The sequence below is a fragment of the Ahaetulla prasina genome, chromosome 1, assembly GCF_028640845.1.
Source record: "Ahaetulla prasina isolate Xishuangbanna chromosome 1, ASM2864084v1, whole genome shotgun sequence".
NCBI lineage: Eukaryota > Metazoa > Chordata > Lepidosauria > Squamata > Colubridae > Ahaetulla > Ahaetulla prasina.
This window is the reverse complement of record NC_080539.1, coordinates 91109911-91125383: the sequence shown is the minus strand read 5'-3', so window position 1 is coordinate 91125383 and position 15473 is coordinate 91109911. Positions and strand designations below refer to the sequence as shown.

The following is a 15473-nucleotide window of genomic DNA, read 5'->3' as shown; positions in this document are numbered from 1 at the left end:
CAAGATTCTGCCACTGTAAAGGTTCTCCTCGCACATATGTGCTAGTCGTTCCTGACTCTAGGGGGCAGTGCTCATCTCCATTTCTAAGCCGAAGAGCCAGCACTGTCCGAAGATGTTTCTGTGGTCATGTGGCCGGCATGACTAAATGCCAAAGGCGTACGGAACGCTGTTATTTTCCCACCAAAAGTGATCCCTATTTTTCTACTTGCATTTTTACATGCTTTCGAACCACTAGGTTGGAAGAAGCTGGGACAAGTAATGGGAGCTCACCCCATTACACAGTACTAGGGATTCGAACCGCTGAACTGCCGACCTTTCGATTGACAAATTCAGTGTCTTAGTCACTGAGCCACCACGTCCCAGGTTTGCTATTGTAACCTTACACTAAAGCCTCATGGCTGGGGCTTCTTGTCTAGACTACAAGCAGTCCAACTCCGTCTATAGTCTCAGCTGCAGATTCCAAGTGTAGCTTAATGATTTCTAGGCCTTCCCACCAAAAAGACATTGCTTTTCTAAAATGTCCACAGAATAACCCTCTGAAGACGGTGCCGTGCCTGACCTCAAAAGCCTGAAAAACTGGTCCTGGCTTGTTAAATGGTGAAGGCTTCTTGATCCCAACCATCTTCAATTTTTCTGTGGCCTAACATTAAGCTTAAAAGCCATCTTCCCATGGTCAAAATTGAAATTTTTGTTTGGGTCACTTTTGAATTTTACAGGGATGTAGAATGTAAAATTTGCTCATTACGATGTAACAGAGCTTGCCATAAGTTACTCTCTTGAAATTGTTGTATTGCCCTCACACAGGCAGAGTAATAACACAAAGAATTTCAAACCACTTGATTTTTTACGGTGTCCATATAAACATATGTGCCAAATGACCCTAAAAACAGCCTAACATATGTCAAAGTTCTTCACTACCTAGAAAGCCATGTGTTTCAATTCCTTTAACATTAATTTTCTGAACCATCAGATCATACCATAAGGGATCATCATAAGCATCTAAATAAAGTTGTTTCTGTTTTTGAACAGCTCTTGAATGCTAGCATTTCATTCTTTATCTCAATGAAACAATTCCAACTCTTGCTTTCACCGGTGATTTAAAAATGTGTATCTTAAGTTAATGTATTCGAATTATGCAGGTATTTTATTTCTACTAATCATATCTCCCATCATCCAGGAAGATTCAGAACCTTTAATAACTGACCACTATAATAAAATTGGAATTTTTGTTTTGGGGAAAAGCTGCTGCTAATATTATCTGCATCAAGGTGGCATTGGCTTAACCCTGTTGGCCTTTCAGGAAATTCTCAAAATATGGTTTTCCTAAGAAAAACTTAGGAGAAACAATGAGAAACAGGGAGCCCATCAGAGGGCTATATTACATCTGAGTCTTTAAAACACTCTCCGGTGGTCTTATTTAGATTTAATTTTTTTAATGGCTATTTAAGATATGTTTTCATTATTTGAATACTGCTCAGAGATGTGTAGGCACAGATATATGATGAAGAAATAAGTAAATCTTGGATCATGATATTCAGTAGACAAGTTAACACTGAGACCTGGGACCGTCTGGAGTGTTTCCAGCAATTTGGGGGAAGCACTCTATTTTCCTTTTTTCAAATCCAAAGTGGGAACATTTTCCCATTCACTTTGCTTTCTGTTTCATCCTTGCAACTTGATAAAACTCCTCCTTGCCTACGCAGGCAGGATAGGAAGCCTATTCCTTCTTACTCTGGACTTTACCTGCACAGGCCTGCAAAAGGGCAGTTCAGCAGTGAAATCCAGCAGGTTTTGACAGGTTCTGGAGAACCGGTAGCGGAAATTTTGAGCAGTTCGGAGAACCAGCAAATACCACCTCTGGCTAGCCCCAAAGTGGGGAGGGAATGGAGATTTTGCAGTATCCTTCTCCTGCCATGCCCACCAAGCCATGCCCACAGAACCGGTAGTAAAAAAAATTGGATTTCACCACTGGGGCAATTGCACTAATATGACATTTCCTGTGCTGCTTTAATTTAAAATGTTAATATTAAAATAAATGCATCTTTACTTCTTGTACCATGGTAATCCAAATGGAAACATTTGTTCTAGTAATGGGACCTGTCATGCAAATCAATTTATAATTTGGTAGCCATGGTTCAACAAAGCTGGAGAATCCCTGCTCTAGATGCCAGAAATAACTGCAGTAATTGAAAGAGAAATATAGCATGGTGCATCTCTGAAAGAGATTGCGATTTGGTTGGATTTTGTGCTGCTTTCATTTTTTTTTCTCCTTTGCCTTTATTTAGAATACATTTTTACTGGTAGTCCTCACTTAATAATCACAATTGGGACAGACAACTCCATTGCTAAGCAATGCAACCATTAAGCGAAACGTGACAGCGACTTGCAATTTTACTGCTGGCTTCTCCAGTGACTCTGTTTATTGGAAGCTGGCTGGGAAAAAACCTAAATCTCTATCATGTGATTGTGAGATGCTGCAGCAGTTGTAAATGTGGGGACTGGGTAAAGTTATTTTTTCAGCTCTATTGTAATTTCAGTCACTAAACATAGCAGTTATTAAGCATGGGTTATCTGTACATTGCAATATCTGCATTTCTTCAATACTTCTATTGTATTCTTTTGGATAAGTTCACTGTCCAAAGCAACAATGACAACAGACATTTGTGTTGCACATGGTCAGTTGATATATTGTTCTGGTTAAGATTGAGTTGTGTGGTTTTTGTTTTGATTTTTTTTAATTATATTATGACAATACCAGAATATGTCTTTTGTGCCCTTTTTTTACTGTGCATATGTATAACATGCCCTGCCTATTTGTAATAGAAATACAAAGAGAGAACACCACATAAAGATTTGGATAAAACAAGCACCTGTTTTATAACATGTCTATGGAGATTCTCAGTCAACCAAGTCATGATTGTCCCAAATGTGCTTTTTCAAAAGGCAACTTTACTTTCTTGTTTTTCTTTAAAGACGTTTCACTTCTCATCCAAGAAGCTTCTTCAACTCTGACTGGATGGTGAGAAACGGAAGGATTTATATTCCTTGCAGACAGCTGGTCATTTGCATTCTTTTAGAGAATCATTGAGGCCACTTGGAGGTTTATCTGTGTCCTCAGGGTCGCCTGAGTAGTGGAAATGGGTGTGGAGCAGTGATGGTATTCAGCCAGTTCTATCTGGTTTGGGCAAACAGGTAGTGGCAGCTGCAGGAGGCTCCACCCACCTGCCCGGATGTCATCCCGGTTTTGACGCTCTGCACATTGCTCACATTTGCAAACCAGTAGCGAAGGTAAGTGAATACCTCCCTTGGTGTGGAGATTTCTTGGAACTGCTGAAAGGACTATGGTTGTAATTTATTTTACTTCATGGGATTTTAATGAACCACTCGGGAGTTCAATGGTAGTAACTGCTTCAACTTAGTCAATCTAATAGTATTAGTGGCTAGGTTGATGCAACTCCTTAAACTAGTTTTAGCTGGCTTTGCTTAGGTACACTGGGTTAACTCATTCAGTGTAGTTTATAAATGATGAATGTACACTTTAGCATGTTGTATAAACACTGCCAGTTGCACTTTGTGCAATAAACTCCTTAAACTAGTTTTAGCTGGCTTTGCTTAGGTACACTGGGTTAACTCATTCAGTGTAGTTTATAAATGATGAATGTACACTTTAGCATGTTGTATAAACACTGCCAGTTGCACTTTGTGCAATAAACAGACTAGTCCCTGGGCCAATGGGGTTTGGGTGTCATTTCATACCTAATGGATACAGCAAGCAATCGAGATTCTGCATAGAATAGCTCAAATACAAACGATAAAAAAGATAAATCACAGACTTATACCTTTCAGATATCAGTGAACTGATAAAAATATCATTATTCCTTTCCAAACTGACTCATCTTTTAACTGATCAATACGGCTTACTTTCTACACCTAACTACTGTCAGCAAACAGTCAAGGCAGCAATAATTCAATGGTCTATATTGTGTTGTGGCTAAACTGGAAAAAGACTAACATCTGTTCATCTTCAACACCTTTTTTGAAAAATCGGCTTTTGCTCATAAACAAGGTCTTTCCTCCTAGGTTTATCAATAGCCCTCTTATTTTGAAAAACAAAAATATTCTTATTTAACGTATTTTTAAGTGAGGTGAATATTATTTATACAGGTACTTGAAGCAGTTTGTCAGAAATGAGCTATGTACCCTAATCTCTTTCTTTCATCAATAGCAAATGAAAATATTGGGAAAAGAATTCCTAGAACACGACATTAAAAAGCTCCTTGATGGAAACATAACACATGTTTGGGGAAAAGAATGGAAAAGCACATACATTTTGGAAATGGCCACGAGAATTATATTGCAATTCCGTTTTCATTTATTTTCATGAGTAACAACATGAAGGAGGAAAATTCCCATTTCAACATATTCACCATTTTCTGAAATGGTCACAATGCTATTTCTTATGAGTTCAGTATCACAAACATTCATAAACCATCTATGTCAAATGCCACACCTTGTTGAAATAGCAATTGGGAGTAAAGGCTGTCTAAGACAGGAGGGCAATGAAAAAAAAATTGCTCAATGATATGACCGATTCAAACATGTAGAGAAGGAACCCACAATACGAAATAAGAGGGGAGAAATCTAGCAGTTTGTTGTGCTGCATTTTATGAGCTAGTTTGGATAAATATTACAAGTAAGGAATAAATGGCATCCTCTCTCTTTAAGTGGATCTCTTAAGTGTCTACCTGGGAAAATGTTACAGAGTTTTATTATCCATGTAATTTTATTCTTGACAAATTTATGAACTTCATTAGAGAGAAATCTAGAATACGTCATCCACATTTTATTGTAATAATTCCTACTGGATATTATTTCTCCATGAAATGCTTTAGGTATTGTTTTAAACGATGGTGATGTATACTTTGCTCCTTTCTCTTTAATTTTAATCATACCTCTTCAGGTTTAACAGAATAACAGATTTGGAAAGGAGCTTGGAGATCTTCTAGTCCAACCCACTGCTCAAGCAAGAGACCTTATACCATTCAAGACAAGTGACCGTCCAATACCTTCTTAAAAAAATAAAATAAAATCCAGTGATGGAACACCCATAACTTCTAAAGGCAAGCTATTCCACTGGGTAATTGTTCTCACTGTTAGAAACCTTCTCCTTAGTTCTAGGTTGCTTCTCTCTTTGCTTAGTTTCCATCCATTGCTTCTTGTCTTGCCTTCTGGTGCTTTGGGAAATAGCTTGAGCCCCTCTTCTTTGTGGCAGCTCCTCAAATATTGAATTATTTTTTTTATTAAATGTTAATTGTTAAATATTGGTGAGAATGTTCATTTTGAACATTTACCCGTATTTCACGGCTTGAGCCCCTCTTCTTTGTGGCAGCTCCTCAAATATTGAATTATTTTTTTTATTAAATGTTAATTGTTAAATATTGGTGAGAATAGTTCAAAATGAACATTTACCCGTGTTTCACTGAGAGTGTTCTACTACTCCGCTAACAGGGAATGTTGATAATGACAGGGCTAAAGTGCCTTTGAGTTGAGCCTTTGACTCCTTTTGACTCCAGGAACACATCCATATAGTTTTCCTAGCAAAAGTACAGAAATACTGCAAACCACTTATAAATACTAGTTGTACCCAGTGGACTGGCAAATTCTATAAACAGGACTCTGGAACAACTATGGGATCACCATTGTCATTGCTTTTTGAGGAAAACTTGCAGAAGGCAAGTGTGTGTGCATATGTATATATTTAATTGTTTTGCAGTATAGAAAGGAAGAGATTATGGAATTTCTTTCTTTACTTAAACAAATGAGATGCAATTCTTATGTCTGAACATCGTTGCTGAACATTGTTTAATCTCTATGGATTTCTGTTTTGCTCATTCACTCTTATCAGCAGGAAGAGCAAAAAAGCCATGTTCAATAGCAGGATAATTTGCAACAAAGAGGACAAGGCAATAACAGTAGGAAATCATTACTACTGTAATGTGATAGAAAATGTGGAAAATATAAAAAGAGATATTTTCTTCTTAAAGCCTTTTAGTCTTTAGTCTTTCCATACATGGAAAATAATTTCCATGAATGCACTATATGGGCACATAAGCTAATCAACTGAATAAGAATACAAAATATGAAACAGTTTGTTCATCATCAACATTCTAATGTCCATTATGAAAGCTAAGGAATTAATTGCAGGGAAACTCACATTCATTTCAGCAGAATGAGAAAGGAAAAGATACTGTAGAAGGAAAAGAAGACGACACAAAATCGGTTTCCCATATTGCCATCAGCATTCTTCAAGCTGACTTACCTAACATCTGTACAGGTTATACATGAGATGTACCGAGTATTTGTTGTAATGAGGTTCAGCGGCACAGATGTCTCACTGTCAGAGGTTGGGTGTGCTCCACATTTAAAGTAGAATTCCTACAATATTGAAGAAGAGATAAAAGGAGGATTACATATCTGCACTTCATGTCCTCTCTTTATCTAAGCCTAAGTGAAGTTTGAGGCAGTAGATAAATCACTAATGTCAGGAGAAAAGGAGGATATTCATTAAGAGTAGTTAGAAAGAATGCCACACAGTATTTTTGTACAAGTTATATTGTAGCTCTTTGGATATCAGCTGAGAGAAAAAGTGCATTTGTACTTCTATTCATTCTGTGCAATTATCTCTTCTTCATTAAAGGAGAAAAATGAATAGACTGAGACAGGAACAGATTCTTGAAACTTCCATATTGCATGCAGTAAATATTTGATTGGAGTGGAGGATTTGCTACCATCCAAGTGTTCCTCAAAATAACAATGTGGTAGAGAGAACAAGGCAGAAGCACATATGGCTTTATCCAAATCTACTGTATATTATTTTTGGTCTGCTCTGTCCAAACAAATTGGACATACTCTGTCCAAACAAGCTTGTAATTACCATATTTATATGGTAATTGGTATATTATTTTTGGTCTGCTCTGTCCAAACAAATTGGACATACTCTGTCCAAACAAGCTTCCTAACAAACAGGAAGCAGCAGGTGAAGCTAAGCAAGATTACATCAAATACCTGTACAATTAGCACAGGGCCCCCCCCCCAAGGCTGTGTGCTCTCCCCACTTCTCTTCTCTCTGTATACCAATGACTGCATCTCCAATGATCCATTTGTTAAGCTACTGAAGTTCGCAGATGACACTACAGTGATTGGTCTCATTCGAGACAATGACGAATCCGCATATAGACGAGAGGTCGAACGACTAGCCTTGTGGTGCAACCAAAACAATCTGGAACTGAACACACTCAAAACCGTAGAAATGGTGGTAGACTTTAGGAGAAACCCTTCCATACTTCCAACTCTCACAATACTAGACAACACAGTATCAACAGTAGAAACCTTCAAATTTCTAGGTTCTATCATATCGCAAGATCTAAAATGGACAGCTAACATCAAAAACATCATTAAAAAAGGACAACAAAGAATGTTCTTTCTGCGCCAACTCAGTAAGCTCAAACTGCCCAAGGAGCTGCTGATTCAGTTCTACAGAGGAATTATTGAGTCTGTCATTTGCACCTCTATAACTGTCTGGTTCGGTTCTGCAACCCAACAAGAAAAACACAGACTTCAGAGGATAATTAGAATTGCAGAAAAAATAATTGCTACCAACCTGCCTTCCATTGAAGACCTGTATACTGCACGAATCAAGAAGAGGGCCGTGAAAATATTTGCAGATCCCTCGCATCCTGGACATAAACTGTTTCAACTCCTACCCTCAAAATGACGCTATAAAGCACTGCACACCAGAACAACTAGACACAGAACAGTTTTTCCCCGAAGGCCATCACTCTGCTAAACAATTTACTGTTTAGTAAATATTACTATTACTGAATCTGCACTACTATTAATCGACTCATAGTTCCCATCACCAATCTCTTTCCACTTATGACTGTATGACTATAACTTGTTGCTGGCAATCCTTATGATTTATATTGATATATTGACCATCAATTGTGTTGTAAATGTTGTACCTTGATGAACGTATCTTTTCTTTTATGTACACTGAGAGCATATGCACCAAGACAAATTCCTTGTGTGTCCAATCACACTTGGCCAATAAAATTCTATTCTATTCTATTCTATTCTATTCTATTCTATTCTATTCTATTCTATTCTATTCTATTCTATTCTATTCTATTCTATTCTATTCTATTCTATTGCCAAAGGCCAAGTATTGCCAAATTGCCAAAGCCTGGGAATTCTCAATCTTCAGCCTTAACATAATCAGAGGAGATCAGGATGGAGAATCTAGATCTAGATCTTCTAGTTCTCTGATGCCATTAAGAACCTGGCAACCATACACATACAAACACACACACACACACACAACCAGAGTATGTATGTATTATGTATGTATATACACACACTGTGTATGTATCTGTATATATAATAGGAATAGCAATAGCACTTAGACTTATATACTGCTTTACAGTGCTTTACAGCCTTCTTTAAGCAGTTTACAGAGTCAGCCTATTGCCCCCAATAATTTGGGTCCTCATTTTACTTACCTTGGAAGGATGGAAGGCTGAGTCAACCTTGAGTCTGGTGAGATTTGAACTGCCAAATTTCAGGCAGCCGGCAGTCAGCAGAAGTAGCCTGCAGTACTATATTCTAACCACTGTGCAACCATGGTTCATCATGCATTGCTCATAAAGCATAGTGCGTAATCCTTAAAACAAACATCCTTAAATTGCTGCTAGTTAAAGGTGTGTTGAAGCACCTAAAAAAAAACCCCACTAGCAGCAAGAACCTATATGCAAACATAATTTGAGATACTGCATGGAGGAAATAGGAAGACTTTTGTATGGCAGTTTTTAGTGATTATTGCCCAGTGGGTGGAAAGAGAAAAACATTTTTTCCCACGACAATGCTTTGAAATTCCCAAAGAATCAATGCATCAGAAGAAAACTCAGTTAAAAAGTATGATGCTATAGAGAGCTAAATGCAAAGTATGAAATAATTTACAATTTTGGAAAACAACAGCTTTGACTACCACTGGGTAGTCTGAAAAATTGTGAACCAAGGACATAAATAGTCCAGCAACAGCGGATAAGTACAAAACACATTGCACGGTGTGTTGCATTTAATAAGGAATATAATTTTCTCGATGAAAGGATTCAATTTTACTTTCTTGAGTATACATTTTATAGTGTCTGTTTTGCTGGCTTATTCAAATAATGTATAATTAGTGCAGTACAGATGCAGCTGCAAGGCAAAATTAAATCCTATTAGTTTAAGCCAGGTATTTTCAAAACCTATCAAACCTTTAAAGAGCAAGGACAGTTTTCAGTACAACATGGGCTGGTTGTTCTTGCTGGGCTCAAATTGCCGAGTGCATTAATGGTCATTGCAAACAGTGGATGGACCCACATGTTTTATTTGTTTTTATTTTATTTATTCCGTCAAGCATGTATTTGGTAACATATATAAGTACAAAACATGATTATGAATACATGAACTGGATAGGAATAAAAGGGAACATTAGGATAGGGACAGTATGCACGTTGTGGCTTATACACACCCCTTACAGACCTCATAGGAATGGGGTGAGGTTGACAGTTGACAGTCTTAGGTTAAAGTTTTGGGGTTCGAGGAAGAACGACAGAGTCCAGTAGTGCATTCCAGGCATTGACCACTCTGTTGCTAAAGTTGTATTTTCTGCAATTGAGTTTGAAGCGGTTTACCTTAAATTTGTATCTGTTGTGTGCTCGTGTGTTGTTGTGGTTGAAGCTGAAGTAGTCATTGACAGGTAGGACATTATAGCAGATAATTTTATGTACTAATCTTAGATCAAACCGAAGGCAGCATAGTTCTAAGTTGTCTAAGCCCAAAATTTCAAGTCTGGTGCCATAAGGTATTCTGTTGTGAATAGAGGAGTGGAGGACTCTTCTTGTGAAATATTTCTGGACTCGCTCAATTGTATTAATGTCCAATACGCAGTGCGGGTTCCAGATAGATGAGGTGTATTCGAGAATTGGTCTAGCAAATGTTTTGTATGCTCTGGTTAGCAGCAGAGGTGGATTTCAGCAGGTTCTGACCAGTTCTGGAGAACCAGTAGCGGAAATTTTGAGTAGTACGGAGAACTGGTAGTAAAAAAAATTTCTGGGCCTGCCCCCATCTATTCTCTGCCTCCCAAGTCCCAGCTGATTGGGAGGAAATGGGGATTTTGCAGTAACCTTCTCCTGGATTGGGGAGGGAATGGAGATTTTACAGTATCCTTCCCATGCCACACCCACCAAGCCACGCCCACAGAACCGGTAGTAAAAAATTTTGAAATCCGCCACTGGTTAGCAGTGTAGTATTTCCAGAGAAGACTCTACATGATTAGGTTAACAGTTCTTTAATCATTCATGATTTACGATGATGAATTCATGATGATGAATGATGAACATTCAGCTTATGTCCATCCACAGCCTTCAGCAAGGTAATTCTTAGAAAGCACAATGGGGCCATATTTGGTATGGTGAGAGAAACTGGCAAATAAAAAAAAATAGTTTGAAAATGAATCAAATCTACCTAGAGGCTGTGGAGAAAAATACTCTCCCCTTAATCCCCTCTGGGAGAGATAGCTAGGTTCAATTACTCTATTCTAAAACCTTCCCTTTCTGATCAGAGTAACAGGTCCCTGTAATTCCTAACATGTAGGATAAATAAACAGACACAACACAGGAGAGCAGAACTAACCACATATGGATACAATCAATTTATTTATTACCCAGGAAAAAAATAAAGATGACTCCATATAGCCACTGCTGGTAAAGGTTGGACAGAATTTCAAGAAATCAAACCTTCTTAAAATATTGAATACTATCTCTGTATTTACATCTGTCCTCAAATAAAATTGCTGCATTAAAATATATATTTAATGCTTTGATTAATGTAACTTTGTTATTTTCAATATTTCAGTGTCATCACAATTACAGATATTAAGGTAGTTCATAAATCAATCATAAAAACAACCAAAACCATAAACATAACAAGTCTCATAAAACTTCAGCAAAACAGTACTGTTCAGGTAAGAAGTTGGGTAGATCCTAGTCTCTAAAATTATGTCAAAAAAGCCATATTTTAACCATTCACCAAAGGTAATTAAAAGAGAAGCTACCTAGATTTTGGGGGAAGTATATTTAAAAGGTTGAAGCACCAGTGTTTAGAGGTTCTTGCTCCCTTAATTTCCTATACTGAAAGAACCTGGAACATCTGCTCTCAAATGAAATAAATGAGCTGGTCAGGGTCAATTTATAAGCTATCATATTCATTCCTTGTCTATCTCTAAACAGCCGCAGTTAAGTATTTCAGTTTGGAATATTTAACATGAAACTACTAAACTCTACAGTCATGCATAACAGTTATCTCCCCCATGTATGTGATATTTTAATCCACACTTTTTATCTTCTACATTTCCTAAATGTTTCCTAGAACAAATGTGTAGAGTATGAGCATATCTCCTGCATTACCTGCAGAAGTTTCTGGGAAATGTAATTCAGATAGGATTCCTTGGCCCACAGATATCTTGTGCATACTGATTCGGACATCATGCCAAGCCATTATGTGGTTTATTTATTGGGGTTGCAATGTTTGGATTAGTTATGAGTCCTCCCATAACACTTCAATTTAACTTTTATGTACACATAAAATAGGTACACGTATCACTGTGGTTGTAACAGTATATATTTATTTACAAAGTTTAGACGGCCACTCCATGTGTCACACACAATTCCCTAATTTGTAATGGGGATTAAAATTATATGTGTGAAATTAAGCAGGACTCAGAAGGACTGCAATATCCTTATTCTGGCCTTGTCAAAGATTATTAATCAATGCAATCAATGCCATCTCCATTCTGAAACTTAGTCTACAACTGGCCTAAAGCAGGTCCATATAAATGTTATTCTCTCAGTTGTAGCCCAACCACTTTCTCCATAATTCTGCCCAAGAAGAGGAGGTTAAAGACAAGATGATAATTTGTCTAGTCTATCTGGTTTGAAGGATGGCTTCTTGAGCAGAGGACTACCACCATTTCTTTCAAAGAAGTGGTAATGTTTCCTCTGTCAAGAATGGATTAATCACCACCCTGGCTCAGCTCCCTATCCTGTTTCTGGAAGTTTTCATCAATCAGGAATCCAGATTCTCACAAGCAACTGAGATGATATTACAAAGGACCTTACGTAGACCTGTTGGAAGAAATATCCATCTGGGTTCAGTTCCAAGTGGGGACAAAGACACTGGAAACATGGAGGCTGCTTGGAAAGATGGTTTAATGGTGGTCAGGATCACATGGCTTGAGATCCTGAACAGAAAGGGGCCTGAGATCCTGTGTGCTCCCTGGTTTTATGATTTTTCTGAGCTTTGACCTTTCTGGGGCACAGGAAGAGTATCCTGATTGGTTGTCCGACTCCCAGGGGGTGGGGGTCTTAGCTAGCCTTGCTGGCTGTCTCTCAAGCTTGCTTGAGCCTTGCCATGTGGTGAGTTTCAGTTGTATTGTGTTGCAAATCATGGGGGGATTGAGTGAGCTTGGTTGAAGCCTTAATTGCCCATTGACAAAGGTGGGGAGAATGAGTGAGCTTAGCTGAGGCTTTTAATGGCCCATTGACAAAGGTGGGGGGGAGTCAGGAAGTTGCAGGGAGCTCCTTTGTCTTTTAAATATGTTTCTCCATTTCTCATCCAGGAAGGTATAATATTCTGCTTTTTAAAATATTTCCTAGAATATTTCATTCTTCTAGGAGGGGGGTGGGTGCTAAATTCCTACAATCCCTACTTTTTTTTTTTTTCAAAACGTGAGTTTTGAAACATGCTCTTGGCAAAAATTAAAATTGATCAAATCAGTGGGTGCTTTTAATTTTCCTGATGCAAAGGAAGCCATTGATAGAGACAACAGAAAAAAAGATTCCTTCAGTGGCTCCCAAAAGCTTTCAACCATGAAGGTCTAGCAGCCAGGGGAAAAGTTCTGGTAAGAATTTTACAGTATCCAATTTTCTATGCCAATTAATTTCAGCTGTTAGATATCACTTTCTGAGAGCTTCCAGTCAGGTCAAGCAAGCACACATCCCAAAATTTTCACAGCCATGGCTTTCCTTTAAATTACAGGCTGCCCATTTCCAAGGGTTGGTTACTAAACCTGCCCTAGCTCTTACTTTAGTCTATCCAAGATTTTTTTCCAGTCCAAATTGAGGTTAATCAGTGTGCAATCCAGTCTTTTTCCTTTCTTTTCTTTTTCTTTTTTTTTTTAAATTACACACAATGAGCCCTGGGACTTCTACTCATGAGACCACCAGTGCAACATATCTTGCTTTACTGGGCAACTGGGCAGCATCATTTGTGAGTCATAGTCAGGGCTTGGGTTTTGGATATCACTGTTTCTGCTATCTCTTCAAGAGAGGAATTGCCTGAGGGGGATGCCCCTCCCCCATGGAATTAGCAGGGAGATCTGATTCCTTGGGCTTTTAGTGCCACAGAGCAAAAATCAACCTAAAAGTCTTGTGTGGAGGTAAGTGAAGGGAATAGACTAATTCTGAATGGTGTGTCTCTCTGTGTGTGCCTGTGTATGCAGCTACTTTTACAATTCAGGCAATACAAACAATACAAACATGCTGGACAAATTTCCCTACCATTAGACAGAAATCTAACATGTTCAGAACTTACTGTGGTAGCCACTTTCAAATACAATCCTTACATGAGTACTTTAGACTGATTACAATGTAAATGAGACAAGAAAGAAAACCTTACAATGAATTTTCCACCCTCCCCCATAGTCTTTCCAGTTGTCTTCTGGGAATTGAAAAGAGTCTTTTAGTCTTTACTTGTACATCTCAGGGTCCTTTTTTTTCATGTCTGCTGGGTAGCATGCTTGGTAATAAGGCTGGTTAGTCAGGCTTGGAAGGTCTGCTCCAATCTGGTTGCTGTGATGACTTTCAGTGGGAGCTGGATTCAAACTCAATTCCTGGCTCCAACAAATGGAAGGTCTCCTCTGGGGGCAGCATCTGGAACCATGCGCTCTGCTTCCACAATTGCAGAGTCATCTTTTCAGGGCTGAAAGATATTAGAACAGAATCTCCTCCCCACTTTTGTGGGTAATCTTCTCAGGAAAGGCATTGTAACAGGATTAAAAAGGGGGGGGGTAGATATCTTGCAGGCAGAGTTTGAAAAGATACAACACATCAGTATTGCAGTTACTAAAAGATAATGCAGTTTCAACAAAATGCAGTTTCAACAACTGATGAGAAAGAAAAAACTGGATTCACATGCTTCAGGAACAGGTAAAATCATTTAAACACACAGTAAATGCAAGACTGAATTTTTTTTTCTCTTGTAAGTGAACTTAAAACGTTTCCTCATAAACTTATCTTGTAAGTGAACTTAAAATGTTTCCTTATAAACTTGAGTTGTTACTTTAAGATAAAGAGGAGAAAAAAGCAGAAATGAAAAGTTCTGTACCCTATTCCCGGTGGCCACGAAAATAGGGCAAAGGCTTTCTTTTCTTTTCTCTCTCTCTCTTTTCCCTATTTTATTGCTTCAACCTTTTGTTTTGTTTTCCCTAACAATTTAAAATTCTTGTCTCTAGAGATCAGATACATTTTACAGTTACAATTACCTCAAGGGCCCACAAAGACAGACATACACACATAAAAACAAGGAGGACAGAGGAAAACAAAACTCTGAGATTTACACACACTGATCATTCCGCCATAAATCTCAGTTAAATTAGGAAGGCACAAATCTTAACAGACAGACCACGTGGTTCCATAGAAGACAGAGAAAGAGACAAACAAACAAACAAACAAACAAAACCCAAACATTCCTATTTATATATTTCCCTTTTCTTTTAAGTACCTTTATTTAGCCAGATTTGTTTCCTATTCTCATCTTTATTACACAATTTCCTCAATTTCTTTTCCGCATACCAGGTAAAACTGGCAGCCTCCGGGCACTCAGGCCCCAGCAGGTTTTCAGGGATTTCCCTCCACCCTCGAGCTACTGCTTCCCATGTTTCCCTCTCCGATGTGAGGTTTTATTTTCACTTTGGCTTAGCGGGTGGATCCTCCTACAGTTTTCAGAAAAAAGTTCTGGGAAGGACTTGACTCCCTTCTGTCAAGTATGAGCACCTTCCTGTTAAGGGAGCTTCCGTTTTGGATCAAAAGGTGATCCCAGAGGACCTACTGCCCTGCCAGTAGGTACGAGCACCTCTTCAACACTGCTTCCTGCTTCCTTTTAGCATACCAGGCAGTACTGGCAGCCTCCGGGCATCCAGGGCCCCAAGCAGATCTCCTGCTTCCTTTTTTCTCCTTTTTCTTTTTACTCTCTTAATTGCTTCATTCACACTTACTTTCCTCTCGCTCGGCTTCCGTTCCTAATAAACACAAAGTTCCACGTTTGGCTTCCCCCCCTTGCTTTCTCTATCCTACCGGTCACGGCTCGGTGGAGCT

The 15473-nt window shown here is 38.4% G+C and overlaps 1 protein-coding gene across 1 annotated transcript in view; it reads right to left on the bottom strand.

Annotated features, from left to right (window-relative positions):
- Positions 1-15473, bottom strand: part of PRKN (parkin RBR E3 ubiquitin protein ligase) — an 821278-nt gene that overhangs the window by 372504 nt on the left and 433301 nt on the right. The window contains exon 8 of the mRNA XM_058168152.1: positions 6320-6435. Coding sequence (XP_058024135.1) covers positions 6320-6435 — 116 coding nt within the window. The remainder of the gene's footprint in view (positions 1-6319; positions 6436-15473) is intronic.